General features: G+C 50.0%; 1 protein-coding gene across 5 annotated transcripts in view; it reads right to left on the bottom strand.

Moving 5' to 3' along the window:
• Positions 1-27,914, bottom strand: part of Ppil2 (peptidylprolyl isomerase like 2) — a 28,779-nt gene that overhangs the window by 694 nt on the left and 171 nt on the right. Inside the window, exons 1-20 of one of the 5 annotated variants that reach the window (XM_052740001.1) lie at positions 25,018-25,069; positions 24,280-24,628; positions 23,565-23,633; positions 22,582-22,644; positions 20,629-20,680; positions 15,495-15,546; positions 12,480-12,571; positions 11,427-11,516; positions 10,709-10,784; positions 9,269-9,429; positions 7,998-8,073; positions 7,532-7,638; positions 6,695-6,784; positions 6,339-6,372; positions 5,653-5,770; positions 2,808-2,864; positions 2,164-2,236; positions 2,014-2,076; positions 1,741-1,877; positions 1,317-1,438 (exon numbers count right to left, since the gene is read on the bottom strand). In XM_052740001.1, the coding sequence (XP_052595961.1) occupies positions 1,342-1,438; positions 1,741-1,877; positions 2,014-2,076; positions 2,164-2,236; positions 2,808-2,864; positions 5,653-5,770; positions 6,339-6,372; positions 6,695-6,784; positions 7,532-7,638; positions 7,998-8,073; positions 9,269-9,429; positions 10,709-10,784; positions 11,427-11,516; positions 12,480-12,571; positions 15,495-15,546; positions 20,629-20,680; positions 22,582-22,644; positions 23,565-23,590 (1,464 nt within the window). In that variant the 5' untranslated portion in view covers positions 23,591-23,633; positions 24,280-24,628; positions 25,018-25,069 and the 3' untranslated portion in view covers positions 1,317-1,341. The other 4 variants (XM_052739999.1, XM_052739998.1, XM_052739997.1 and 1 more) reach the window with 4 other exon arrangements.

The raw sequence follows: 27,914 nt of genomic DNA on the forward strand, positions 1-27,914 counted from the left end.
CCAGGAAAGGCGCAAAGCTACACAGAGAAACTCTGTCTCGAGAAAAAAAAAAAAAAAAAGAAAAAAAAAAAGAATACAGTTAGGCATGCTCTGTCTGTCCAGAAGAGCCCTTGACTCTGCAGCTCTGGGTTGTTCTACCTTTTTTTTTGAGATTGTGTGGATACAAGGTTTGGGGCAAGGTAAGAGGAAACCAAGCAGCAAGCCTAAGTTAGAGTTTAATGTGACACAGTCTGAGTGGTGACCCAGGGACAAGAGCGCCCTAGACAGGCTGAGCATCAAGAGAACACAGTGACATGATACTGTCCGGAGGGGACAGTCTGCCCACACTTGTGTAGAGGCAGCTGGGGAAAGCTGGAAGCCAGCACGGGTCAAGATGGCAGGCAAAGCAATGAGGAAGAGATGGTATGAGCTGTCTGAACACACAGGAGCCAATGGCAGGATCCTTTCAGGATACAGAGACAATTGTCCTGGGATCAAATGGGATTGGTAAGCCAGGCCTGGCACATGCCTTTAATCTTAGCACTTGGGGAGGTAGAGGCAGGTGGATCTCTTGAGTTCAAGACCAGTTTGATCTTACATAGAGAGTTTCAGGACAGCCAAGGGTACGTAGATAGACCCTGTTTCAAAAACACAAAACAAGGAGTTGGTGACTGTCAGGAGGAGTCAGCAGGGAGGTCTCCTCTTCACGGGGACCTCACGCTGTCATCACAGCACAAGCTACTGATTAGGCTCACCAAGGTATGGCTGATGCAGAAAGCCACTGAGTAGAGAGGACAATGAGCATGCCTGTCCCGAGCAAGGCAGGGCAAGTGCCTGTGGAAGTGGTGTTAACGGAAGGAAGCCCAGGAGATCTCACCAAATAGCCTCGGAGTACAAGCTCCACCTCAGGATCCAAACAGGGTCTGAGAACCAATCTCAATCTCCATTATCTAAATTTCTTTTGAGACAGTCTCCCAATGTAGCCCAGGTTAGCCTTGAACACTCAACCCTCCTGTCTTGGTATTCTCAGTGCTGGGATTATAGCGGCCCCTTGAGAACCTGCATTTCTAAAAGAATATTTAGGTGGTGGCACTAGCCAGGGAACTGATGAGTGAGCACACAGCCATCCTGAGGCAGAGACGGATCGGGTGGGGGTAAAGGCCACAGCCTTCCTCACTAGCCCAAGATAGGTACCAGCTAAGGGATGGGGAAGCCAGGGGTCCCAGGGGCCAAAACTGGACCCAGCCATAGGCAAGAGGTTTATTGGCTCCCAGCCTAAACTGACAAGGGCAGACAGCTCAGAGACAGACCCTGAAGCCCACAGCCCTGCACCCTACCAGGATCCATGAAGCCAGCCTGCTGCTACCAGGAGCTGAAGTCCCCAAAGCCTCGGCTGGGCTTCTTCTTGGCCATGGGGACAGCTGTGCTGGTTGATGGTTCTTCCTCTGCTGCTCGTTTCCTGAGACACAAAGAAAACTACTCCAGTTGCCACAAAAGAGCCAGGTGCCCACACTCGAGTCCTCTGAGGAAGCTCCATTCACAGACAGCTTTCGAGAACTTTAGAAGCACTCTCTCTACAAAGTGCTGTTCCCACAGCCCCAGCCATGGAAGCACCCTGGCCTGCACAGGGGCCTTGTCTAGACCTCTCAGCTGTAGTCTCCAGTCTGGTCTGTGGAATTCTTAACCACCACCTGGTCACCCCCTAGGAGCACGATGAAGAGGTCCCAGCTTCCAAAGATGCCAGCCATCAGGCACACTCACGTGGCTGCTGGGTTGATGTACTTGCCAACCCCCTGGCGGTATGTCTGGGGGCCCTGGTTTCTAGGCGGGGGCTGGCTCATCTTGACCTTGGCCTCTGGATCCACTTGCTGCTGTGTCTTCTTCCGCTCCTGAGCAATCTGGGGGTAACACAACTGTCTGATCCAGAGCCCCAGAGTGGGGTCTTCTCACTCCCAGCTAGGAGGGAGGACAGGGCTGATCCAGAGCACCAGGGTGTGTCCAACCAACAACATGACTTGCCGACACCTTCCTCACCTGAGCATCCGCCTCCTCATAGGGGTCCACAAACACTGTGGTTGTGCATATACATACTTCCTCCTGGTGGCAGAAAGGCTCCGTGAGCAGGAGCAGACTCCCCCAGCCAGCACCCAGTAGGCAGGGTCCTCCATCTCCCTAGGTACACACCTTAGGACGGTCAGTTTTGGGGTCACTCTCCACATTCTCCATAGCTGTCAGTGTGTCAAAACCCCCAACAACCCTGTAGCAGAGGGACAGAGGGGGTCTTCGTGTACTCTGAGCAGAGTACCCTCAAGGCAAAGTCGAGACATGCCAAGAGGAGGCCAGACTAGTCACCAGGCAGGACAGGATGAGCCACAGCAGAGAAGGGGGCAGCAAAGCAAACCCAGCCAGGGTTGCTGAGTCAAGTCCTTGTTTCCATATGCTGTTTCCCTCAGTTTGCTAAGGCATGGTCTAAATAACCGAGGCTGGCCTCGAACTCACAAGTAACTGAGGCCGGCCAGGAACTAATAATCCTTTGTACCTAGATCTTTTTCCCTATAACTCTACAACTGAATCATCAGCACAGGCTGTGTGTCCTTTGTGGGAAAGTCTGCTGACCCTCAGACCCGGGGCCGAGGAGAAAGTGGAAGGTGCCCTGAGAGAGAAGAGGAGGTAGAGCTGCCCAGGGCTCCTTGGCTCCACAGGCCTGGGGAGCCAACCTTCCCCCCCAGAATACCCAGAGTCCTCAGCGGGGACAGTGTGGGGTTACACCCAGGTCTAGGAAAAGGCAGTGAAGGCCCACTGCGAGCACGCACAGCACCTGCTCTTACCGTCCGAAGATGGTGTGCTTCTTATCCAGGTAAGCGCAGGAGCGGAACGTGATGAAGCTGGGGAAGGCACATGGAGGTCAGGGAAGCGCCAGCTGGCCCTCCCAGCATGCTCTAGCTCTAGTAATGACTGCTCCTCAGGAGAAACTGCCCTTTCCCAGGTAAATCCAGACCTCTGGAGAAAGCCCAGAGCTTGGCTGCCAAAATCCCATGAGAGCCAGCAGGAGAGACCGGAGGCTTGAGCTAGCTATCCGAGTATCCATGGGAAGGCAGAGCCAGGATGAAGGGAACAGGCCAGGTATGTGCTGTGTGGAGGACGCCCCGGGCTACAGACTGTCAACGGGTGACAGCACGCTGGAAGGCATCAGACAGCGTGAGCCTTACTCTAGATCAACACAATGGAAAGCACAAAGTATGCGGGGTGGGCTGCAGTGCAGGAGGCATGAGGTCACAAAGTGGGGGTGGACTCGGTCCCACTGTGACAACGGGACACACAGACCCCTGAGTGAGCCACAGAGGACTGCATCTGCAAGCTGCAATGAACACGTATCACCCAGCAAGCAGGGGCACTCCAAGGCCACCAGGCAAGTCTTGGAGACATCACGCCCACACCCATGCAGTCTAAGCCTTGTCATTCGGCTATGCTGTGGTACCAGGATGACTGAACTGCTCCTGCTGCCTCCACCTCACAGGTGTGTGCCACCACACCTAGCTCTCATGAATTTCTAACATAATACAGGAAGCTAGAAAAAGAATGGAAAAAAACCTGAAGAAAATAAGAGGGAAGTGAAAAACAGCAACAGGGAAAACAAAAATGCAACAGGGATATTTAGGTTTTTTGTTTTAAGTTTCTGAGACTAAGGAAATGCTGGCCAAAACAAAGCTGTCATGTGCCCTGGAAAGAGGGCCCAGCAAACATAAGTAGTCAGGGTACAAGTCTGGCTGGCACACAATGTAAAATTATTTTCTGTGCACATCTCTCATATCCACACCCAACAGCAACAGGTCAGTCATATGACCAAGAGGATAGCCATGTGATCACCGAGACAGACATTCAAAACTAGACCTCTGGCAACTTGGCCACCCACCCTAAGATCCAAGCCCAGTGACAGATGTTAGCAGACTACAAGGCCCCACTTCATCCAGAGAGCAGCCATGTGCCTACCTCCAACAACCCACGGTGACAGTGACGTGACGTGGAGAGATGTCTCTTTCTCTGATAAACTCAAATACAAAGAAACTCCTCCTATAAACTATGTGAGGAGCTGGATAGATGACCCAGCAATTAAAAGACCTGGCTGCTCTTCCAGGACCAGGGTTCTATTCCTAGCACTTACACTCACAACCACCTGTAACTCCAGTTCCAGGGACCAACCCCCTCTTCTGGCCTCCGGCATCAGGCATAAACATACATGAGTATACAAACATACATGCAGGCAAAACACCCATACACATAATTTTTTTAATTTTTTTTTTAAAGATTTGATTGTAGGGGACTGGAGAGATGGCTCAGCAGTTAAGCACACTGACTGCTCTTCCAGAGGACCCAGGTTCAATTCCCAGCACCCACATGGCAGCTCACAACTGTCTGTAACTCGAGATCCAACACCCTGGTACAGACATACATGCAGGCAAGACACCAATGCACATTTTTAAAAAAGACAATTTGATTGTAGCTGTGTGATGGCCCACACCTGTTCCACAGGCAGAGTTCCAGTACAATCAAACAGGGCTACATAATGAAACTTGGTATCGATGTAAGCTGGCAGTGGTGGCTGAAGCCTTTAATCCCAGCACTCAGGAGACAGAGGAAGGTGGATCTCTGTGAGTTCGAGGCCAGCCTGGTCTACAGAGCTAGTTACAGGACAGCCAGGGCTACACAGAGAAACCCTGTCTTGAAAAAACAAAACAAAAACCCACAAATAGTAACATTCCTTAGGATAAGCATTGTCCAGAAAATGATGGAACTGAGTTGACAAACTAGCTCAGCATGTGGAGACACCTGCTGTGTGACCCTGGCAACCTGGATGCAACCGGTGGAGTTCACATCAAGGTAGAAGGACAGTACTGACCCCACAAAGTTGTCCTCTGACCTCCACATGCAGAATGTGGCACGAACACCCTCACATAGAATCAGCTGTAGCCCACTGTGATGGTGCATGTTTTCAAACACAGCACTCAGGATATAGAGGCAGGCAGAACCCAGTGAGTTTAAAGCCAGCCTGGTCTACATAATGAGTTCCACAAGAGCCAGGACTACATAATGAGACCCTGTCTCAAAATAAATTTTTTAAAAAAGAAAATAACAAAACTATACTCAAAGATAAAAGATATAGCCAGGCTGGAGACAGTTCTCAATGGTATAGCATGTATGTATTTAGCATGCACAAAGCCTTAGGTTCACACCCCAGCACAAAAAAGAAAAGAGAAAGACATATTCTTAGATGAAGAATAGAATACAATACACACCTATTCCAAAACACAAAACCAGACACCCAAGAGCCTTCCCACCTACCACCACACACATTGCCTCAGACATCAGCACCTCTCCCCGACCACCGGTCCCAAAGCACTGGACCTTGCATGGCACCCGGCACCTATACACTCCTGGTTCTGCCTGGTGCATCCCAAGAGGCCTTTGGGGACCTACTCATGCCCACTCCCTGGAACTCGGAATGCTATTCTACCAGCTGATTTGGGCTCCTTTCCTGGAGAGGCCTGTGCTCCATCTGGCTGTGCACTACCATACTTGGATTTGACTTGGGCCCACCACAACTTTTAGGGAGAACTCCAGGAGCTTTGAAAACCACCCCAGCAGCCAAGCAAGAACAGCGGGACCTGGACTCACAACTGAGACTTGTTGGTGTTGGGCCCCGAGTTGGCCATGCTGAGCACCCCACGGCCTGTGTGTGAAAGGTTGGGGCGGAACTCATCTTTGAAAGGCTTGCCCCAGCAGGACTCTCCACCTGGAACACAAGAGCAGTCAGTGGTCAGCCACAGAGCCTAGTCGAGGAGCATCAGAGCGCGCCCTGGCCCTGAGGCACCCTTCTTGAGAACCCTAGATCCTAGTGCCTTCATCAAGCTGGGACTACTCACCCCCTTGTGGGCTGAGACTACTCACCCCCTTGTGGGCTGGGGACAGGGCCAAAGCTACAAGGAATCATTCAAACACATGGGTGGAAGTCATAGTTGGCCCACGGAGCTGAAAGCTTGGGGAAAAGGTTATTACACCCTGTAGGAGCCATGGGGCCACCTTATTATATGACGGGAGGGCATGGGCAACCCTCCTGTCAACGAGCAGGTGGGTTCTGAGGACCTCACACTTTCCTCTGGCTTGCTATGGATGGTAGGACCCTCACCGTGGGAAAACTAAGGGGCATGCCCAAGGTGGCCCAGAAGGCCAGACACTGAGTTGCAAGCCACCCGCACCCCAAAGTCTGAGACTCCACATCCAGAGCTCTTCAGACCCAGCTTCCACTAGGCCCCATAGTACAGCTACATGCATTACTCCAATGGAACAGGCCTGGCACCTACCTGTGCCTGTACCTGTGGGGTCACCGCCCTGGATCTGTAAAAACAAAACCCAGTGAGGCACTGGCTCTGATGCTGCCCATCACCCACTGCTCACCCTACCTACTAACTAGACAGGCTTCCCAATGGCATGTGCTACAGTGAGGACAGGGACCTCCTTTCTGACCCCAGGTCTTTCTGGGCGAGCACTCAAGAGCCAGCTACAGGATCCCTGGCACAAGATACACCTGAAGACCCTACCCTTGTCACACATAGCCTAAACCAGGTGTCTGGGACAGGGCAGGTACAAGCCCATTTGGTTCATGGATGCTGCCCATGTCATCAAGCATCTATAGCCAGCAGCAACATGTACCACTCACCACAAAGTTCCTGATGGACCTGTGAAAGATGGTACCGTCATAATACTGTTTCTTGCAGAGCTTGATGAAGTTTTCACAGGTTTTTGGGGTCTGCAAAATATCCCAATATTCTATGAGGCACAGTGGTCAACAGCAGAGTCACAAAAGACATGTAGGCCTTTAGTCACAACAGGGAGCTACTTGTCTGCAGACCTTGGTTCAGTCTGACCCCCAAAGCTAAGTAAGCAACAGAGTCCTGCAGCCATGACACATGGCAGAAGCCAGGGGAGCCATGGCCTGTTCCTAGGACTTGCACACACACCTATCGAGGGGAGCCATGGCCTGTTCCTAGGACTTGTACACACACCTATCGAGGGGAGCCATGGCCTGTTCCTAGGACTTGCACACACACCTATCGAGGGGAGCCATGGCCTGTTCCTAGGACTTGCACACACACCTATCGAGGGGAGCCATGGCCTGTCCCTACGACTTGCACACACACCTATCCAGGGGAGCCATGGCCTGTCCCTACGACTTGCACACACACCTATCCAGGGGAGCCATGGCGTGTTCCTTCGACTTGCACACACACCTATCCAGGGGAGCCATGGCCTGTCCCTACGACTTGCACACACACCTATCCAGGGGAGCCATGGCGTGTTCCTCCGACTTGCACACACACCTAGCGGGGAGCCAGAGAGGCAGGCTATGTTGCTAGAACTCCAGGGAACAAAGCCAGGGCACTTTGGTTCTGAGTTGCAATCAAGCAGGATTTCTTAGAAGTAAACTACAGCCCCACATTTAAGACATGGCTACTCAAATCCCCCAGAAACCACCTGGGAACAGCCACATACTCACCAGGTCACAGTGCAGCTCTAGGTTAAGGTCACCCTTGTTGGTATGTAGCCTCACATAACCCTTCTTCTTCACAAACTGGTAGCGCAGCACATCTTCATCAATGACAGCTGCAAACAAGTCCTGAGCTCGGCACCTGCCCTGTAGCTGAGGTAGCTCCTCCATTCAGGCCCACCCCAGCTCTGAGAAGAGTGCAGGAGCCAGAGGCTAAGGGAGATCATTCAAGGACAACGATGCCGGAGGCTCTAGGGGCCTGAGAGCAGGGCACTCCAAGACAAGGGCCGAGACCATCCGTGAGAATGAATGCCTCCTGACTCAACACAGCGCACCTTCCAAGGAGCACCCCTCAACCACCAGCCACCAGAGACTCAAGGAAAGGCACATGGGGATGCTGAAGCAAGTAAGCAGGATGCCCTACTTGCTCCCAATGTGAGTTCTGTCCCAGTGAACGGGACATAGAGACAGCTACCTGCTTCATGCGTGGTCTCAGGCACCATGGCAGTGGAGGTGAAGGACGCACTGACCTTTCCTGTGGAATAGTGGGCCTACAAGAAAACCATGTGCTCAGACTGCATCACCTCTCCTCAGCCTCTAACCACCACCCACAGGCACAGGGAGAGAGCCCAGACGGAGAGCCGGCAAAGACCAGAGTACAAGATTACTGGTACCAAGAGAACAATTAAAGGCCTGCTTGAGGAAATCAGAGCCCAAGGCCTCAAACAGGTCGAAACCAACAACAGTAAGTCAAGACTAACAATACTAAGTCATGACTCTGTACGAGGGCTCTGCCTGCTGCATGTGTATCTGCCCAAGCGCGTGCGCGTGCGCGCGCGCACACACACACACACACACACACACACACACACACACACACACCCCACCCCTGTGCATGCCTGGTGCCCTCAGTGGTCAGAAGAGGGAGTCTGAGCCCCTGGATGGTTGTGAGCTGCCATGTAGGTGCTGGGAACCAAACCTGGTTCTCAACAAGGACAAGTGTTTTAACCACTGACCCACCTCTCTAACCCAGTTCTATCTTTTTCCAGGAAACACATGATCTCTTTAAATGTATTTCTTCATCATTCAGAGGAGGGAATGAGGACTGCTCAGCATGCCAGCAGTGTCTGTGTTCAAGTAGGAATTACAGACAATGAACTCTATCTAATTTTCCAAATTTCCCTGGATAACTCCCTATATGGGAGACCCCACCTCTGCCTTTTCCATGGCTGAAGCTTTCTAGGAAAGAAAGACAGCACCTATCAGCTAAGTGTGCTGGAGAAATTCCAGCACCATAACTGCAGATAGGACCTTGGGCAGCCAAGCACCCACACCCCAGCTAAGGCCTAGGCAAAGTCTAAGACCTCGGTAGCCCTGGCAGCCCCAGTCCCCGCTGCCATCACAGACCTGCAAGCCCTTCCATCTCTGTCCTGAAATGTAGAAGCTGCCTCTGGAATGCCAGGGACAGCAGGGGCTTGGCACTGAGGCTGGGTCAGGGCCCACAGCACAAGGCAGCTCTACTTCTGCTGATCCACTGCTGCCATGGGACCCCAGCTTGTCAACCATCCTTCCGCCCCAAGAGTGTTACTCCCTTTGGCTCTGTTTGGAGCCCAGTCACCTCAACAGCCCTGGAGGCCCCACAGTACTGGGAGGGTCCTAGCCACCACACCTCCAGGTGCATCCCTGTCTGCACTTTCCCCAGGATCTTCCCACTGGTCAGAGGCAGAGCCAGAGCAACCCACTCACGGCATTCAGCTGGTCCACCTTCCTCTTCTCAGGTGCCTTCATGGTGGCTGCTAAAATCTCATCTCCCTTGAACTCCTTGTAGAGCTCCTGTAGTGTCTCTCGGGTCTCGGCATTCGTATTTTTCAAATAGTAAGATGGGTCCTGTTTGGCCTTTTCCTCATCTACAAAACAGGGTACAGGCACTGAGCAGCCAGAGTCTCAACATGAGCATAACAGGAAGAGAGATGGAGCTGGCCACGTGAGCAGAAGTCACAGGCGGGCTGATTAAGACAGGCTTCTCTGGATAGCACAGCCATAGCCTACCGCCTGGGTCACCTCGCAGCAGCACTCTGGGTGCAGCGAGGTGGGAATTCACACAGCACATCGTGGGGCCAGGCCTAGCGGGGTCTCCCTCATCCGTCAATGGAGTCTCAGGATGCTTCGCACTTAAGTGTCACTGTTCTATATTAACCTGTATACTGCAACCTTTTCACAATGTTTTGCTTTTGTGGTTTTAAAAGTGCTGCTTTTTTTTCCTTGGTTTTTCTCTGTATAGCCCTGGCTGTCCTGGAACTCACTTCCATAGACCAGGCTGGCCTCAACTCAAAGATCCACCTGCCCTTGCCTCCTGAGTGCTGGGATTAAAGGTGTGTGCTTATTTCATGGGAAGGAAGTTTGGGGTGTTTCATATATGAAATGCCCCATCTATGCCACATGTTGCCTGCTAGACCAAAGGCTGTTGACTTCCTGGGCAGTGAGCATCCCTACGCCTGGCTCTGGGTCTCCTGAGCTCAGTTATCCCTGAGTTGTTCTACCTTCCTACGTCTTGACTGGTCCACAGTGTTCGCTATGAGCGTCAGAATACTGCTTCCTGCTGAGGTGGGCCAACTAAGCTCTGGGCATGAGTCTAGCTGGTTCCTTGGTATGGAACAAGTGAGCTCAGAAACTCCAGCCACTCCATAGTATGTTATCACGTGCTCAACGGCATGGGCCAAACACAGGAAGCAAGAGGACCAAGGGCCCAGTCTAACTGTACCCTAGAAAGGTCTGATGTCACCCAGAGTCTCACCTGCAGCCCCTCTATCACTGTGCCCTGGGAAGAGCAGGAGCCAAAGGAATCTAAAAACCACAGGGCCACCAGAGCTGAGGAAGGGAACGTGAGGTGTCCCGGCATGTCCAAGACTCCAGTCAGCCGCTTCCCTGACCGCCTGAGCCTGACAGACATGATGGGGCATGCCTGTACCCCAGCACTGAAAAGGCAGAAGCAGGAGACGCTGCCAATTTGAGGCCAACCTCATCTACTCAGCAAATTTCAGGACAACCAGCGCTTCCCAAAATAAAGAAATCTGAAGCCTAGTTCATCCAAAGTCACTCCGGAGCCAGGGTCTGAACCACCCGGAAGGAAGGGCTCGCCGAGAAGCACACTTACACTCTATCCCAGCAGCCCTTAGTTGTCCATACCTGGATCTATGACTTTCATGTTATTCTTCACATGGAAGAAGTTGGAAACATTGAATTTGTCCAGATTGGTGGGGTCCTGTGACAGGAAGAGAACACTCAGGAGGAGCACCAGGACTGTGACAGGTGCTGCAGGGGAAGAGACTGTAGCTGGTTTGTGTGAGGATGAGGGAGTGAAGCAGGGAAGGAGGGCAACAGTCGCAGAGGTGGTGTAGTGCGGGAACAGGCTGCCCAGCAGCCCATCCAGCCGTGTTCCCCGCCTCTAGAGCACAAAAAGCAGCAGCAAGAGTTGCTGCCAGGTAGCACAAGATGCAGACTGGGCCGCCATGGGCCAAGGTTCAATCAGGAACAAGCCACACAGTCCTTTAAGCCTACGCTCCAGCCAGGAACCCCACTTTCTGTCAGTTCTCACCAATCCCCCAGCACCGAAGGGGACACCTGTGCCTGATGCTACTCTTGGAGAAGTGGGGCAGAATCTGCAGAGCAGCCCATGTCCTGGTGCTTGTGATGCTGTGGGGCAGATGGAGCCCCGTGTCACAGAGCCATGAGAGCCAGAAGGCAGTCAAGTCCACGGTGGCTGTCGGGGAAAGGTATGGCACTAACGGGGGAGTAGTGGCCAGGGATGCTATGGTACAGAAGACCACCAAGACTGGAGAGGAGAGCTGGAAGACAGACAGCAGAGCTGAGGTCAAAGTGAAGCTCTCCCCGTGAAGCTACTTACCTGCAGGGTGATGATGTCTTGCCTGGAAAAGGGCTCATCAGTCAACAGGTCCCTCAAGTTCTTGGCCTTGATGTTTAGCTGCTCCACTGCCTGTAGCAGGACAGAGGTGTCACAATCCCTTTAGGCCGTGGCACAGAGGTAAGGTAAACCAGCACACAGAGGGCCACCCTGGGGTGCACAGTCTCAGATGCTCTTACCTTCCTGGCAGAGACTAGCTAAACCAACCTGGCTGCTTCAGGCAAGAGGTCTAACATGGGCTCTCCCATGCCACAGACTGCTCCTTGTCCTAGTCTGAGCAGGGAGAGAGCTCATGTCCCTCCCACCAACATGGCAACTCCTCCTTCCTAAGAGCCCGGCCTCCCCTTTTCTCCCAGGTTCCTCCCAGAGTCTGGTCCATGGGAAGACTCCCTGAGATACAAGGAACCCTTGCTGGGGCAGCTCAAACTGCCTGCCTGGGTTTCAGGGTCCAAAGGCCACCAGAGTCACCTGTTTTTGTGTTTGCATTTTTTCGAGACAGGGTTTCTCTGTGTAGCTCTGGCTGTCCTGGAACTCACTCTGTAGACCAGGCCGGCCTCAAACTCACAGAGATCCACCTGCCTCTGCCTCCCGAGTGCTGGGATTAAAGGTGTGTGCCACCACCACCCAGCTGAAGTCACCAGATCTTTATTTTAAAGCCTCATAAAGCAAGGTGGCTACCTAACCAGATATGATGCCTTGTGCTGGAGGCTATAAAGCCCATGGAGACAGGAGACAGGCACGCTCCCTGTTCCTGGTTCACCTCCAGCACTCAGCCAGGCTTTTGGACTATCCCCAAAGCACATTTTTTTTTTTTTTTTTTTTTTTTTTTGGTTTTTCGAGACAGGGTTTCTCTGTGTAGCTTTGCGCCTTTCCTGGAACTCGCTTTGGAGACCAGGCTGGCCTCGAACTCACAGAGATCTGCCTGGCTCTGCCTCCCGAGTGCTAGGATTAAAGGCGTGCGCCACCACCGCCCGGCTCCAAAGCACATTTTAAGGCCCCACATTGAACAGTCCCACTCACTACAATGGGGCCTACCTCATAGGTGTAGACATTGCCAGTTGTCCTGATGGCCACAATATGGGTGTTGTCAGTGAACACGGAGTACAGCACTGGACAGTGGTACTGCCCTAGAAAGCAAGCACACACAGGGCTAATGGCCCTCAAGAGCTCTGATTAAGCAATCGTGATACTATTTATTTATAGCCCCAGCTACTCAGGAGGCTGAGGCAGAAGAATAGAGCACAAGGCCAGCTGGACAATTTAACAAGTCTCAGGGTCTCGGATGGAGAGATGGCTCTGTGGTTAAGAGCACTGACTGCTCTTCCAGAGGCCCCGGGTTCAAGTCCCAGCACCACATGGCGGCTCACAACTGTCTGTAACTCTTAAGACCTGACCCCCTCACACAGACACACATGCAAGGCAAAACACCAATGCACACAAAATAAATAAGTTATTTAAAGAAAGACTTTTGTCTCAAAGTAAACTTTTAAAAAGGAGGCTCAGTGGCGTGCATTTGTCTAGCATGTGCTAACTTCTGCATTCAACCCCAGTACCACAAGAGAGAGAGAGGAGGGGAGGGAGGAGGGGAGGGAGATAAGTGAGAGGGAAGGACGGGCGGTGGTGGTGGTGGTGGTGGTGGCACACACCTTTAATCCTAGCACTTGGGAGGCAGAGGCAGATGGATCTCTGAGTTCAAGGCCAGCATGATCGACAGAGCAAGATCCAGGACAGCTAAGGCTACCCAGAGAAACCCTGGGGTGGGGGACACCAGAAGGGTCGGAGAAGGGAAGGAGGCAGAACTTTAAGGCCAGCTACCAAGACCTGGGAACCAAAGCGATGACAGCCACCCAAGCTCCGTCCCACAGTTCACAATTTCTACTCATATCACAAGAACCAGCCCTCGCTCTCCTTTACTAGAGCAGTCTGTTAGCCTCCAGACTGGCTCAGCTGACCCACCTTCCCTTACAGCCATGCCACACAGGACATGGCTTACTTTCTAGAGACCCTGTTACCACTGCTTTCTACCTCAGACCCACAGTACCCACCCTTCCCTTTATCTCCTGGCCTTCCTCACCTAGCTCTCCAACAGGGGCTTGTCTAGTGAGTCCCAGCAGATGCATGGGGGTGGAGGAGAGGACAAACAGACATGTCCGTCCCCACATCTGGATAAACTGACTTCTAAAAAGAAATCACACACACACACACACACACACACACACACACACACACACACACACACACAAAATGGAAATTTAACCACCGTGTGTATATTTGACAACCAGGCAATTCCTAAGCATCATAATACCATTATGAAGATGTAAGTCATTATCTTTTAACTTTTGGAGTTTGTTTGTTTTGATTTTTCTAGACAGGCTTTCTCTGTGTAGCCCTGGCTTCCTGGGAACTCGCTCTGTAGACCAGGCTGGCCTTGAACTCAAGAGATCCACCTGCCTCTGCCTCCTGAGGGTTGGGACCATGCAACCACCAGCTCTGCATTGTATTTTTATTCATTAACTTTGTGTCTGGGGGAGGGGACGGGGTGTGCACATGTCACACTGCAAGTGTGACAGTCAAAGAATGACTTCGAGAAGTCAGTTTTCTCCTTCCATCATAAACCCTGCAGCTGGAACTCGGGTTGTCAGCCTCGGCAGCAAGTGCCTTTACCCTCTGAGCCACCTCACCGAGCCCTAAGTCTTTCTTTTTCAGAGCTACATAGCAAAATGATGAAGTGGGAAATGATACCATGTCTGGGATCTGCCTCAGGCACCACCCTGGGACTGCCATGTGGAAGCCCAGATAAACCCAGCAGGCTGTAAGGAGCCAGGGCTGCTGAGTGGCAGGGGTGGAAATGTCCCACTAATGATCTCTATTTTCATGGGTCTGAAATTTCAAATCACACCAAAGTAGACTTGGTCAAGGTAGTATGTGCCTAAAATCCCAGCACTTGCGAGTCTGAGGAGAAGGATCAGGAATTCACACGGTTTCGACATCCTGCCATGCATGGACACCTTCGAGCACATGTCTGCCTTTGATATGCCTGACCCCTCTGCCTAGAATGTTCTTCCCATATCTTCATACAGCTTCCTCTCAGACCCTGTCTACTGCCCTCAGTGGGTATCCTGCTGGCCCCTTCCTTCCTCTACTTCTGTCTAAACCAGGACATCTGATGCCCTACTCATCTCCTGCCTAGATTCCTCCCCCACCAACAAAAGCTCTTCTCACTCAAGGACGGACACACACACACACCTCCTCACCCCACCTGCTTGTTCTCTGCACATTTCCAGGCAGATAATCCAGGAAGATCTGCTCTGTAACAGACACATATGACCTATGAACCCAGGGCTGCTGTAGGTCAGACAATGAAGAAAGAAAGCCCATTTTCTCTATGCTTGCAACACTTCCCTGGAAAACACACCCCCGTGAGCACTGACAGCAGCCTCAACTGTGGTCCTTACATCAGAGTGAAAGGAGACCCCTTAGCCAAAACCACAAAGACCCTCCAACAAGACCAGACCCCAGGACAGGGCAGGGCAGCTGAAACTGTAGCTGAATTGTCTGCATCGGCAACAAGAGACCACAGAGGGACTCAGAGCAGAAGGCCCCAGTGGGGCAGAGGTCTGAAGGAGCGTTGATAACTGACAGTCTACTCAAAAGCAGACTGGAAATGCCTCCCAAACACCCACAACCGGTTGGGCTGGCCACCCTGGGCCTCAGTCTGAGCAACTTCCACCTAGAGCCAAGAACAGGCCCAGGCACGAGGCCCATCGATGGCACCAGCAGCTCACAGCAGCCTAACACCTTTGTGGGAGCCACCTATCCCTACTTAAACTACCTGAACCTTTGAGAAGTCATGTGACACCTGGGAAATCAAAAGCAAGGGTCAGGAAGGAATGAAGCTGGGGATGTGACTCGGGCAGATCCCTTGTTTAGCATGTGTGAAGCGGCAGGTTCAGCCCCCCACAAGAGAAGGGAAGGATGCCTGACTGTAGACAGGAAGTTGGTGAGAGCAGGGGATGGGAGTCTGGGACAGCCTACAACAGGGACTCTCACCTTCACTGTTCTTCGCAAAGTTCAGCTTGATCAGGGACTTCCCATCAAGTTTCTGGAAGACAGATAATTAACGAGTAAGAGGAGAAATAACATGAAGGCTGTCAAATCGGGAGCAACAGGGACAGACAGAAAGATCTGCCCAACTGACTCTCTTCTGCTCACACTAGGGAATCTCTCTGGGAAGACTCCAAGACACAGTCAGGACTCCTGCAGGCTGTAGAACGGCAAGCCTTCGTACTTGCACGGATGTAATCTGTAAACCCAGGCTGTAAGCAGATCCCAGATTTGTAAACCACTAAATCCAACAAATGTAAGAGGCAGTCATTCGGATAAATGATGAGGCTGTGGAATAAAGACTGGTGTGTATTTCCACAATGTCTGAACTTTTCTTTTTGGTGCCAGGTACCAAACTGAGGACCTCATATATGCTAAGTGTGTGCTCTACCACTGAGCTCCATATCCAGGCCTTGTCTGAACATCTTTTTTTTTTTTTAAGATTTATTTATTTATTATATGCACAGTGTTCTTCTGCCTGCATGTATGCCTGCACACCAGAAGAGGGCAGCAGATCTCTTTACAGATGGTTGGGAGCCACCATGTGGGTGCTGGGAATTGAACTCAGGACCTCTGGAAGAGCAGGCAGTGCTCTTAACCACTGAGCCACCTCTCCAGCACCTTGTCTGAACATCTTGTTTGTTTGTTTTTGTTTTTGTTTTTTTGGTTTTCCGAGACAGGGTTTCCAAGTAGCTTTGGAGCCTGTCCTGGAACTCACTCTGAAAACCAGGCTGGCCTCTGCCTCCCGAGCACTGGGATTAAATAAAGGCATGCGGGACCACCACTCTGAACATATTTATGGTAAGCACACCATTTAATGTGTGAGTGCAGGGCCATCGAGATGGCTTACCACCGCAGAGGGAAGAACAAACTCCTGAATGTTGTCCTCTGGCCACATGTGTGGCACAGCAACACTCACATCATATTCTCTCTCTCTAGTAATAATGGTAATAAATAAAATAAAAACAAAAACAAAATGAATATTCCTAAGACTAGTAGGGAAGCCAGAGAAATGCCTCAGCTGGTCAAGGTGCTTGTCACTGAGCCCAGCAGGACCTACATAGAGGAAGGAGAGAAATAAGTCCCACGAATTGTACCCTGACCTTTACACACATACGTAGGCCCACATGCACATACGCACACACATACACAAAATGAATAAATGTAACAAATAAAGCCAGTCAGAGTACCCAGGCATTCTGCTTACAGTGTGGTACAAATATTTTTTAAAAGGAAACAAAACACTAAAGGTGGAAAAACTGGTGATGTAGCTCGGTGGTGGAGTGTGTGTTCAGCACGGCTGAAGACCGAGGCACAGCAGAAAAGGAGTGGACTGGCCCGCAGACTAGGAGCGCTACAACGGAACACACCCTCTAGGAGTCCAAGAAGAAAGGAGATGGCCCAGCTTCTGATCATGTCCAAAGTAACTGCTCTATGTAGTTTGGCAGCTGCAGAGCACAGAGCAACTAACAAGATTTGATACCCCAAGAGCATCTGTAACACGGAATGCAAAAATACCAAAAGCACCCAAGTGTAGCTGAGTAACAGTGTCCACCAGGACAGAGGCTGAAGTCACGGCGACAACTGTAGACAAGATACCAGGGGACGACAGGGACGCTAACAAGACAGCAAAGGGCAGGCTGCAGCGGGGAGCCCAGTTTGACACCTGTAGGTAGTCACAGCCTCAGGAAGGCAGAGACCAACCAACCACAAGCACAGCCGGCAGCAGGGATCTCGTAATAAGGAAACCAGAAAAGGATATCCTCCCAGCATGGGGCCCCGGGAAAAGGCCCCGGCTTCCTGGCTGTCAGCAGAAAAAGCTGGTCACATTTCCAAGTGAGAAACACCAAGGAAGGAAAGCAGATGACTTTGGGAGGTAAGGCCACGCTCCTACCCCAAGCAGCCCAGGAGCAAGCGCACAGGCTCTGGAAGCAGTCTAAGACACCTGTGTATCACAGCCCCCTCTCCTCAGCAACAGGGAAAGCGGGCAGCAGCACACCATCTACACTGGGAAGAACCCCTGGGCCTGCACCAGTTCCAGACTGTCACCAGGGCCAGAAAGACAGCAGCCAGCTTCCTGCCACCCAGTAGGTTAGTGTCTTAAAGATCTTTATTTTGTTTTGCTTGATTTTGTATATGTGGATTTTTTGGGGGGAAGGGGAATTCTAGAAAATGGACGCCAAGGCCTTCCACAAGCTAGCTAAGGGCTCTATTACTGAGCTGCACCCCAACCCAACGGGTTTCCTTTGCCAAGGGATTTCCTGTCCCAGGCAGAGAAGTGGAGGAGCAACACCATCTGCTCTAACAGGAAAGGCAGAGTCACCAGACTAACTACATTGACAGTTCCCTAGATCTGGATTGAAAATGTTCCCCCACACTCCTCCACTGTTGGTGGGAGTGCAAACTTGTACAACCACTGTGGAAATCAATATGGCGGTTTCTCAGAAAATTGGGAATCGATCTACCTCAAGACCCAGCCATACCACTCTTGGGCATATACCCAAGGAACGCTTATTCATACCACAAAGATACATGCTCAACTATGTTCATAGCAGCACTATTTGTAATAGCCAGAACCTGGAAACAATCTAGATGCCCGTCAACTGAAGAATGGATTAAGAAAATGTGGTACATATACACAATGGAGTACTACTCAGCAGAGAAAAACAAAAACAATGACAGCATGAAATTTGCAGGCAAATGGATGGAACTAGAAAAAAATCATCCTGAATGAGGTAACCCAAACCCAGAAGGACAAATATGGCATGTACTCACTCATAAGTAGATACTAGATATAAAACAAAGAACAATCAGACTACAACCCACAGATCCAGGGAGGCTACATAGCAGGGGGACCCTAGGATGACTGTGGCTTATAATAAGTTTTGGTTTTACTCAATCACTGAGCAAGCCTCAATGAAACATTTCACTATTAAGATAAGAATTTGTACTGTATCAAGCTGATGCTTGAAAAAAAAAATGTTCCCCCAAAGTTTACAAGCCCCAGAAACCTTATTTCAAACAGGGCTTTCAAGGAGGTAACCAAGTTAGGATGGGGTCGCACTGGCAAGACCTAAGGAAAGGGCCTGGCATCAGATGCTGAGCCTTGACTGATTACCAGGTTCCACGGGCCTTTATTGCTGATCAGGACAGTGACAACTCAGGAAGCTCTGAACTGTGACCAGTCCCCAAGACGTCACAGTACTAGGTGACTGCTGAGATCCCTACTGCCCTAAGGACAGGACTCAACACCTTAACCATCCCACTGGCCCAGTCTCTAAGGTCCCTCCTTTCCTCTGCCTTCAGCCTGGTCCAAGTGCACATAGCACCTCTCACCCAGACAAATGTATGATCCCTGGCTGATCTCCCCGGGGCCAACAGGCTCCTAAGAGTACCTTCCTGACAAAACCAGAGCTCTCCTCAATACAGGTCAGGTCATGACCCTGCCTGGGCTTCCAACCCACCAGATTAAGTCCAGGACCGTCAAGGTTCCCCAATATGGCATTTAATGCTATCATGTCTCCTCCTCAGGACTGAGCATAACAGCAGCTCCTAAGAGCCTTCCTCAGCCACCTAGCCACCCTCTTTCCTCACCACCCTTCTCTGGGTCATTTCAGTGACACACAGCTGATCTGTCTGCCCCATCCCCATGTTGGGTGATATGAATACAACTTTCTTTGTTTGTTTTTGTTTTTTAGACAGAGTTTCTCTGTGTAGCCCTGGCTGTCCTGGAACTCACTCTGTAGACCAGGTTGGCCTTGAACTTACAGAAATCTACCTGCCTCTGCTTCTTAAGTGTTAGGATTAAAGGCAAGCATGATTTTCTTTTTGCCCGTTTAAAAAAAAAAACAAAAAACAAAAAAAACTGCTAGGTGGTGGTGCACGCCTTTAATCCCAGCACTCTCTGAGTTGGAGGCCTCTGAGAAACACAGAGAAACCCTATCTCAAAAAACAAAAACAAAAAGAACCCTGATGATACCCAGAATTGTCAAGAAGCATTTTCTTCTGCACAGTGTGGCTAGAAGTTTAAAATGTATAACAGTTTTGAAGGGCAGTTGGCCAGTAGCTATGGAAATTGACAATGCACCTTCTCCTGACTCCACAGTCCTAGAATACTCCTGTGTGCTCAAGAAAATGTGCATGGGGCTATTTCTGCACTTCTGCTGCGAATGGCAAATGACAGAGGATTCAGTACGGCTCAGCCACAAAAACAGACACAAGAACAACGGTGACTCAGTGGGTGAAGTCACTTGCCACCAACCCTGACACTGAGTTAGATCTCTAGAACCTGCACGGTGGGAACTGACTCCCACAAGCTGTGCTCTGACCCTGTGCAAGAGCATGTGCACTCACAGATATACCTACATACTCGCACGTATACTAACAAGTAAAAAACCCATCCTTTCTAAAAGACAGACAGTCTCACAGAAAAGGCTGTGCCTTCTCTACTGACACCCTTGAGACTCGCCAGCACCTTGCAAAGCACACAAAGCAAGATACAGATGAGCCACCCACTCTGATCAAACTCAAGAGAAAGCATAGACACCCAGGCATGGAGGCTAAGACAGGACTCCTGTGAGTGAGAAGACAGCCTGGGCTACAGAACAAGACCCTGTCTCAAGCAAACAAAGATGTACAATGGTGGACATTCACAGGAGACTAGTACCAAGACTCCACAAATACTCCAATCTCAAATGATGTAGCATTTGAATGAACCTATGTGTACCCTCTCACCAACTTTAAACCATTTCTAGACTGACTGCTACCTATTATAATATAAATGCTACACAAGTAATTATTTTCTGATACTGTTTGGGAAACAATGACAAGAAAATATGTACAGATATTAATACAGATAAAATTTTTCCACAAATACTTCTTTTTGAGCACGGTTGATTAAATGCAAGAACACAGAATCTGCAAACAGAGGGCCAACTGTCCATGCACATGTGTGCACAGGGAACGAGGACTGTCATTCCAGGCCCCGTGAACAGTTCCCCACTGAGGACACGAAAACTGCAAAGACAAAGTCAAGGCAGGGCACAGCTCCATGGCAACAAGTACCTGCATGGCCACCTACCTCTCCATTGCTGGGATTGGTCCCATACTTCTTAAGCCAAGGAACAATGTTCCTGATGGGAGAGAACAGAAAGGGTCACTAGGGGGCTAGAGAGATGGCTCAGCAGTTAAGGGCACATGGTGCTCTTGCAGAGGACCCAAGCTCCCAGCACCCACAGGACACAGCAATAACAACTATCTGTAACTCCAGATCCAGAGAATCCAATGTCCTCTCCCAGCTCCTACAAGTACTCTACAAATGTGGTGCACAGACAGACATGCAGGCAGAACATTCACACACATAAAATAAAAATAAATCTTAAAAAAAGTGTCACCAGTAGGTGCTGCCAGTGACAACGCCCGAGCCTCAGGGCTGCTCCAGCCGAGTGCAGGGCAGGCTGCACGCGTGGAACACGTGTTTCCATACATTCAGTGACACACCTGTGCGCATGGACTGTGCTTTCCCACTGAGCTCCACTTAGCATTTGCAGGAGTTTGACTGCAGTTGCATATAAAAAAGAACTTTAACTAGGCCAAGGGGCAAACAAATGTTAGCCTGTCTATACAGCAAAATACTAGGTCAGCATCAAAAATTATACTTGCAGCCACACATGGTGGTGGGCCACCCACTGTGTAAGCCCAGCTACTTATGAGAGGAAGGCAGGAAATCACTTGAGCCCAGGAATTCAACGCCAGCCAGGGCAAGACAGTGAGAACCCCACCCCAAAAAAATCTGTGTACAGGGCCCAGAAGGCATAAACATTCATAGTGATGATCCTGAACAGTGAGCTCTTTTTGTGGTAAAATGTTCTATTCAAGCCGGGCGGTGGTGGCGCACGCCTTTAATCCCAGCACTCGGGAGGCAGAGCCAGGCGGATCTCTGTGAGTTCGAGGCCAGCCTGGTCTCCAAAGCGAGTTCCAGGAAAGGCTCCAAAGCTACACAGAGAAACCCTGTCTCGAAAAACCAAAAAAAAAAAAAAAAAAAAAAAAAAAAAAAAAAAAAAAAAAAAAAGTTCTATTCAAGTATTTTACATTTCTTCTAAATTTTAGAAAATATTTTAGAATCTAAAAACAAACTTGAAATATAAAACAAAGATAACATATGTTGGAACATAAAATAGGGCATAATGCTTCAGACTACAATGCTGGGAACTAGGCACCTTCATTACAGCCCTGCTTTCATCACGCAGAGACTATCCAGCACATCGCTGTTCCACATCAAGAACTAACACATGGGGTAGAAGGACTCATCTCCATCCCAAGTAGTGGCAACAGCATCTGCCAGCTAATACTGCCTGCCAGAGGTCACAGAGCACTTCTGCCATGTCTCTGAAGACCTGGCTGTCCCGTTCAATTCCTAAAGAGGCTCGCCTACACCTCATGAGGTTTCTAGGGACAAGACTGTCCCTGCTTGGAACCACAAACTCAACATCTCTTCTCTAATAGGTGTCAACAATCTGCAGTATTTGTTAAATCAAATTAAAACCGGTGCTGGGGGACAACTCAGTGGGTAAAGAACTTTCTGTGTAAGCACAAGGCCCATGTAAAAGCCAGGCAAGACAGCACACGTCTATAACTTTAGCAGGGCAGACCCTGGGGGCTTGCTGGTCACCCAGTCGAGTGAAACAGCAAGTCCCAAGTTCACTGACAAGGTCCTGTCTCAAAAACATAAGGTAGAGAACAACAGAGAAAGACCCCGGAGGTCCACCTCTGGCCTCCACACACACATGCACCTGAACACAACTGCACACACACAAACACTACATACTAGGGCACACACACACACACACACACACACAACTGCACATGCAAACACCACATACCAGGGCGTGCGCACACGCGCGCACGCACACACACACACAACTGCACATACAAACATCACATACTAGGGCACAAACATACACACACACACACACACACACACACACACACCCCACAAATAAAAAGAAATGTAAAAATGCAAGAGGAAACTCACAGCAAATCGAAGACGACACCTTCAGGGGTGCAGACCGGGTAGACAAAAGGCTGCAGAGAGAGACTGGAAAGGGCAGACTCTGGTCAGCTTCTGGGCACACTAGGCACACACTGTAGTTCCTACAGCCTTCCCAACAGTTCCAAGCATGCTCTGCCACTGACACACCGACACACCACACCACTAGGGATAAGGCATCATCCCAACAGGTCCTCAGCACTTGGTGCAGAAGCAGCCAAGCTTCTTTCAAGCCCACTTCATGTTGTCAGATTCAAGTCAAAAGGAGGCCCCCAGTGCTGGCTTTGAGGAAGCAAGACTGAGTTCCCTCTCCAGACCCTTGAGAGCAGGCAGACCAAACTTTCATCAAAGAGCCACCCGCCCATCCCACGGTAGTCTGATGAGGCTACCGTGGTCTGCAGGGCCCACACCACTCTGCTGTGTGCTGGGAACATGACTGACGGAAAACAGAGTCCTTGGGAATTTCTGAAGCACGGGAGTGAAAGGTCCACAGCAGCCTCAACTACCCTAACGTTCCCACACGAGCTGCCCACTGGTGGACAGCCCATGCCACTGCTTCCTTTCTTTCCTGGGATGGTCTCACGCCTTGAAATCCAGCACCCAGGAGGCAGAGCGGTGGATCCTCCTGAGTTAGAGGCCAGCCTGGTCTACACAGTGAATCCCAGGTCCGCCAGAAACCAGAACAGCATATAGACCCTATCTTAAAAACAAAACAAAAAACCTTTGGCAGGGTGGTGGCGGCACACTCCTTTAACCCCAGCAGAGGCAGGGGGATTTCTGTGAGTTCAAGGCCAGCCTGGTCTACACAATGATTTTGTGGTTAAAAGGGACGAGTGGAGTCAGGGACCTAGAACAAAGAGGGGAAGCAGTGCTCTCTCAAAGACCGATCTAAACCAGATAACATTCATTCCAACAAGGTTGACAGGGGAGGAATGACAGAGGAAGGATCTCTGCCTGGGACACCTTACTTGAGCATTAGCATTTCCATTAGCATGGCACTGGGCTTCCTGAGGAGCAGATGCAGGGAGGCCCCGCTTCTGGAATAAAACAACTATGTCCAGGCCTTTCTGCACTGTGGTCTGTCCCCTTCCATGCTGCAGCCCCCCCCCCCCTTCTCCCTGCACTGTGACACTGTGGTCTGTCCCCTTCCATGCTGCAGCCCCCCCTCCCGCCCTCCCTGCACTGTGACACTGTGGTCTGTCCCCTCTGCTTCCCATGCTGCAGCCCCCCCCCCCTTCTCCCTGCACTGTGACACTGTGGTCTGTCCCCTTCCATGCTGCAGCCCCCCCCCCCTTCTCCCTGCACTGTGACACTGTGGTCTGTCCCCTTCCATGCTGCAGCCCCCCTCCCGCCCTCCCTGCACTGTGACACTGTGGTCTGTCCCCTCTGCTTCCCATGCTGCAGCCCCCCCCCCTTCTCCCTGCACTGTGACAAATGGCTGACAGGCCCTAATTGGGTCACCAGACCTTCAGAATTAGAACTTGGAGGAAAGGCACCAAGCATGCCAGACTGCCCTACCTTTACAGTAGCCCATCCTCCCCACCTTACCCTAGAGGAACAGTATGTGGAGATGGCTGGGTCCTAGACATGCTTCCACAGAATTCCCTCTGTCCAGACACCACTGTGCCCCAAGCAACACTTGATAGCTTTGCATCTAGGCTACTCTCCCCTTCCCACCAGTACCTGAGTCCCCAGGGAAGGAAAGGGCCTATCAGAATCGTCACTATTGCTGATGCTACGATGACTTACAATCTGGAACAAGAATAGAACTAGAGCATTACAGACACAGTGGAGTCAGGCCGTCTGGGCCACGACTCAGCAGTGCTACGTTCTTGATGGGACACCAGGGCACATGCTACTCTTGAGGCACCTGTCCTCTCAGACATAAAATATGCTTAGCAACAGGGTCTACTCAAACTCATAAGGTAAGAATAAAGCTAAAAAGCAAAACTGGTAAACCCAGACACAATAACCAGAAAATACCCATGCACTGTCCTCATGGCTGGATCCACTTTCTCCCAGCTCACGTTATCTAGAAAGGCACAGAGAAAACCCTGGATGCATCTCAAAGGGTCAAGTTCACACACACAGTACATGGTGAGCCCCCCCAAACTGAAATGCTCCAAATTCTAACTTTCTGAGTTTCAGGCTTCAAAAAGTTGTGGATTTGGGGATATTTTAAATTTTGGATTTTTTTCAGATCAAGGATGATCGGCTGTCTATGCAAAAGTCAGTGCAAAAATACTCCAGATGCAAGTAAGGTAGCCTGTAAATTCTAATACTTGGGAGGTAGAAACAGGAGAATTAGGAGTTCAAGGCCAGCCCAAGCTATAGAGTTGAAAGACCCTATCTTAAAACACACACACATTTGGAGAAATGATACTCAATCAAAAGAAAACAGAAGCCTTGTAAAAGTCTTACCTACAGTGGTCAAAAGGTAAGCGGCGAAAACTTGTCTGTGTGATATCTGTTTAAATAAAATAAAAACAAGAAAACTTATTTGGAAAATATTTCATCTCTGTGTACCTATCACTAAAACTACATTACCATGGATTAAATTTTTTGTTGCTGTTGTTTTAAGAGGTAAAAGTACACATGTTGTGTGTTGCTGGACATCAAGCCCAGGGCCTTATATATGCTATATGCTTAGGTGCATCACTGAGCTGCTCCCAGGATTCGGTGCCTCTTCTGGCCTCCAGGAACACCAGACACAAACATGGTGCACTTGTACGTGCAAACATAACACTCATAAACATAAAATAAGTGAATCTTTAAAAAGGAAAACATGAGCCGGGCGGTGGTGGCGCACGCCTTTAATCCCAGCACTCGGGAGGCAGAGGCAGGCGGGTCTCTGTGTGTTCGAGGCCAGCCTGGTCTACAGCGCGAGATCCAGGAAAGGCGCAAAGCTACACAGAGAAACCCTGTCTCGAAAAACCAAAAAAAAAAAAAAAAAAAGGAAAACATGGGGGGTGGGGATTTAGCTCAGTGGTAGAGCACTTGCTTAGCAAGCTCAAGGCCCTGGGTTCAGTCCTCAACTCCGGAGGAAAAAAAAAGGAAAACATGAACCACAAGTGGTTCCCACGCCTCTAAGTAATCCAAGTACTCAAGAAGCTGACATAGAAGAGTCAAGTTAAAGGTTTACCTGGGCTACACGGTACAGGTTAGCCTAAGCTACAAAGCAAAACAAAACAAAACAAGTCAGAGGGCCAGCAAGCTGGCCCAGTGGGTAAAGGCTCTTGCCATGTAAGCCTAACTGCCTGAGTTCAATTCCTGGAACCCACAAGCAGGTTCCAAGACAACCAAGTCCATAAAGTTGTCCTCTGACTTCCACATGTGTACCAAAGTATACTTACACCTGCACTTACATCATACACACAACAATAAAATTCTACACTTTTCAAAAAAATACTTAAGAGTGACTGCAGGTATACTCAGTGGTGGAGCATTTGCTTAGCATATGCAAGGCCCTGGATTTGATCTCCAGCACTTTGAAATTTAGAGACAGAAGAAAAAAACACACATTCCTGGGCTGGAGACACACCTCGGTCGTAAAGCATCTGCCTGGCAGGCACAAGGCTGCAGGCTCAAAAGCAGGGTCTTCAAAGGGGGCCGAACAGTCTGAAAAAGCTACACAGAGAAACTCTGTCTCAAAAAACCAAAAAAAAAAAAAAAAAAATATATATATATATATATATATATAGGGGCTGGAGAGATGGCTCAGAGGTTAAGAGCACTGGCTGTTCTTCCAGAGGTCCTGGATTCAATTCCCAGCACTCACATGGCAGCTCACAACTGTCTGTAACTCCAGTTCCATGGGATCTGACACCCTCACACAGACATACATGCAGGCAAAACACCAATGCACATAAAATAAATTTTAAAAAAATATGACTATGCCCTTTTTTCTACAGCCTTGGCAACTTTGGGTACTATCATTCCTGTTTTCCTCCTCTAAAGAAAAAGTTTATAGCACTTCCTAAAGAAAAAGCCATTTTAAATTATGTTTTTTTTAAAACACTCCACTAAGAGGTAAGGATACTCTACTATGATGAGCATATGTACTCTTTTGTGGAGTCTGTACTCAGTTCAGTCATACACTGTAATGTCAGTGCTCTGGTTCTTATCCATTGTTCCGGATCACTACATGCATTCCTCAGAAACACCAGCATCCTTACCTGGCTTCCTGCCACCATAGAAGTGAGTGTACTCAGCACAGGTGATGTACCTAAGGAAGACAGAGTGTTACTAGTTCCCTTCATGGGAAGGACAGAGGCTGTAGAAATCTCATGACAGAACTGCCACTCCCTTGACAACTGTCCATGAAACGTCTTCAGAGTGCCAGACACATAACGATAAGCACAACAGACAGAAAGATAAGGAGACGAACTGGATTTATAGATCTGACAATGAGAAAGAGCTAGGCTAGCCTTTTACAGGATAGCACTTACTGAGGCTGGGGCAGGAAAGGCTGAATGTGTCCCCAAAAGGCTAGGTAATGAGGTGTGTGGCAGCAGATAGAGAAGCAAGAGCAGTGGCTGAGTCACAGAAAGTACTCTATATTTGCCCTAAGTGTGGTGGGAAGTCGCTGGAGAGTTTTGAGCAGGAACCAGACATGACCTAACATAGTTCTGATTGCCGTGTGCATGTTTCTACTGGTGTGTAAGGCTGAGAATTGTCTTCCGTCTATGTATGGTAAATTAGGGACTTACTATGTAACCACTGGGATAGGATGGGAATAGAGCAGGCTTAAGGTGTGAAAATTATCAAGTGTTCCCTTTCAGGCATACTAATTCTGAGAGCGCTACTGAGTTGACTTAAGTGCAGTAGAGATCCACTACTAGACCAGGTCACCCACTGAGAACCAGAAATGAAGGGGATACACATGAAGTCTAGGACAAGGGAAGAAAGTCCAGCAAAGAGGAACGAGAAAAGAGAGGTCATTGACGCAGATAAAAACAAAGCGTATCTAAGATCCCACTAAGGGCTGGCTTCACTAGATTTGACAATACAGAAGTGAAAGGCATCCTTGGAAGCACTTTGGGGTGAGGACTATTCCAGTTTCGAGAGACAAGAGCAGAAAATGGAGAGGAACATGGAGCATGGCCCGCTAGTCTTAAACCGTCGCCCGTGTGTAGGCTAACAGGCGAGAGCTAGGACGAAGTGGGCCTGTCTACGCAGGGCAGACAACCCAGGCAGGGGCAGAAAGAGAGGAGGTAGGGGCAAACCCCAGAAGGGAACTAGTCCGGTGGCGGCGGAGGCCGCGCGAGGGACGATATCGCGCCTGCACGAACTGAGGCTTTCGGGAGGAGATGACCTTC

The sequence above is a fragment of the Peromyscus californicus genome, unplaced genomic scaffold, assembly GCF_007827085.1.
Source record: "Peromyscus californicus insignis strain IS unplaced genomic scaffold, ASM782708v3 Scaffold_16__1_contigs__length_79575227, whole genome shotgun sequence".
In the NCBI taxonomy this organism is placed as follows: domain Eukaryota; kingdom Metazoa; phylum Chordata; class Mammalia; order Rodentia; family Cricetidae; genus Peromyscus; species Peromyscus californicus.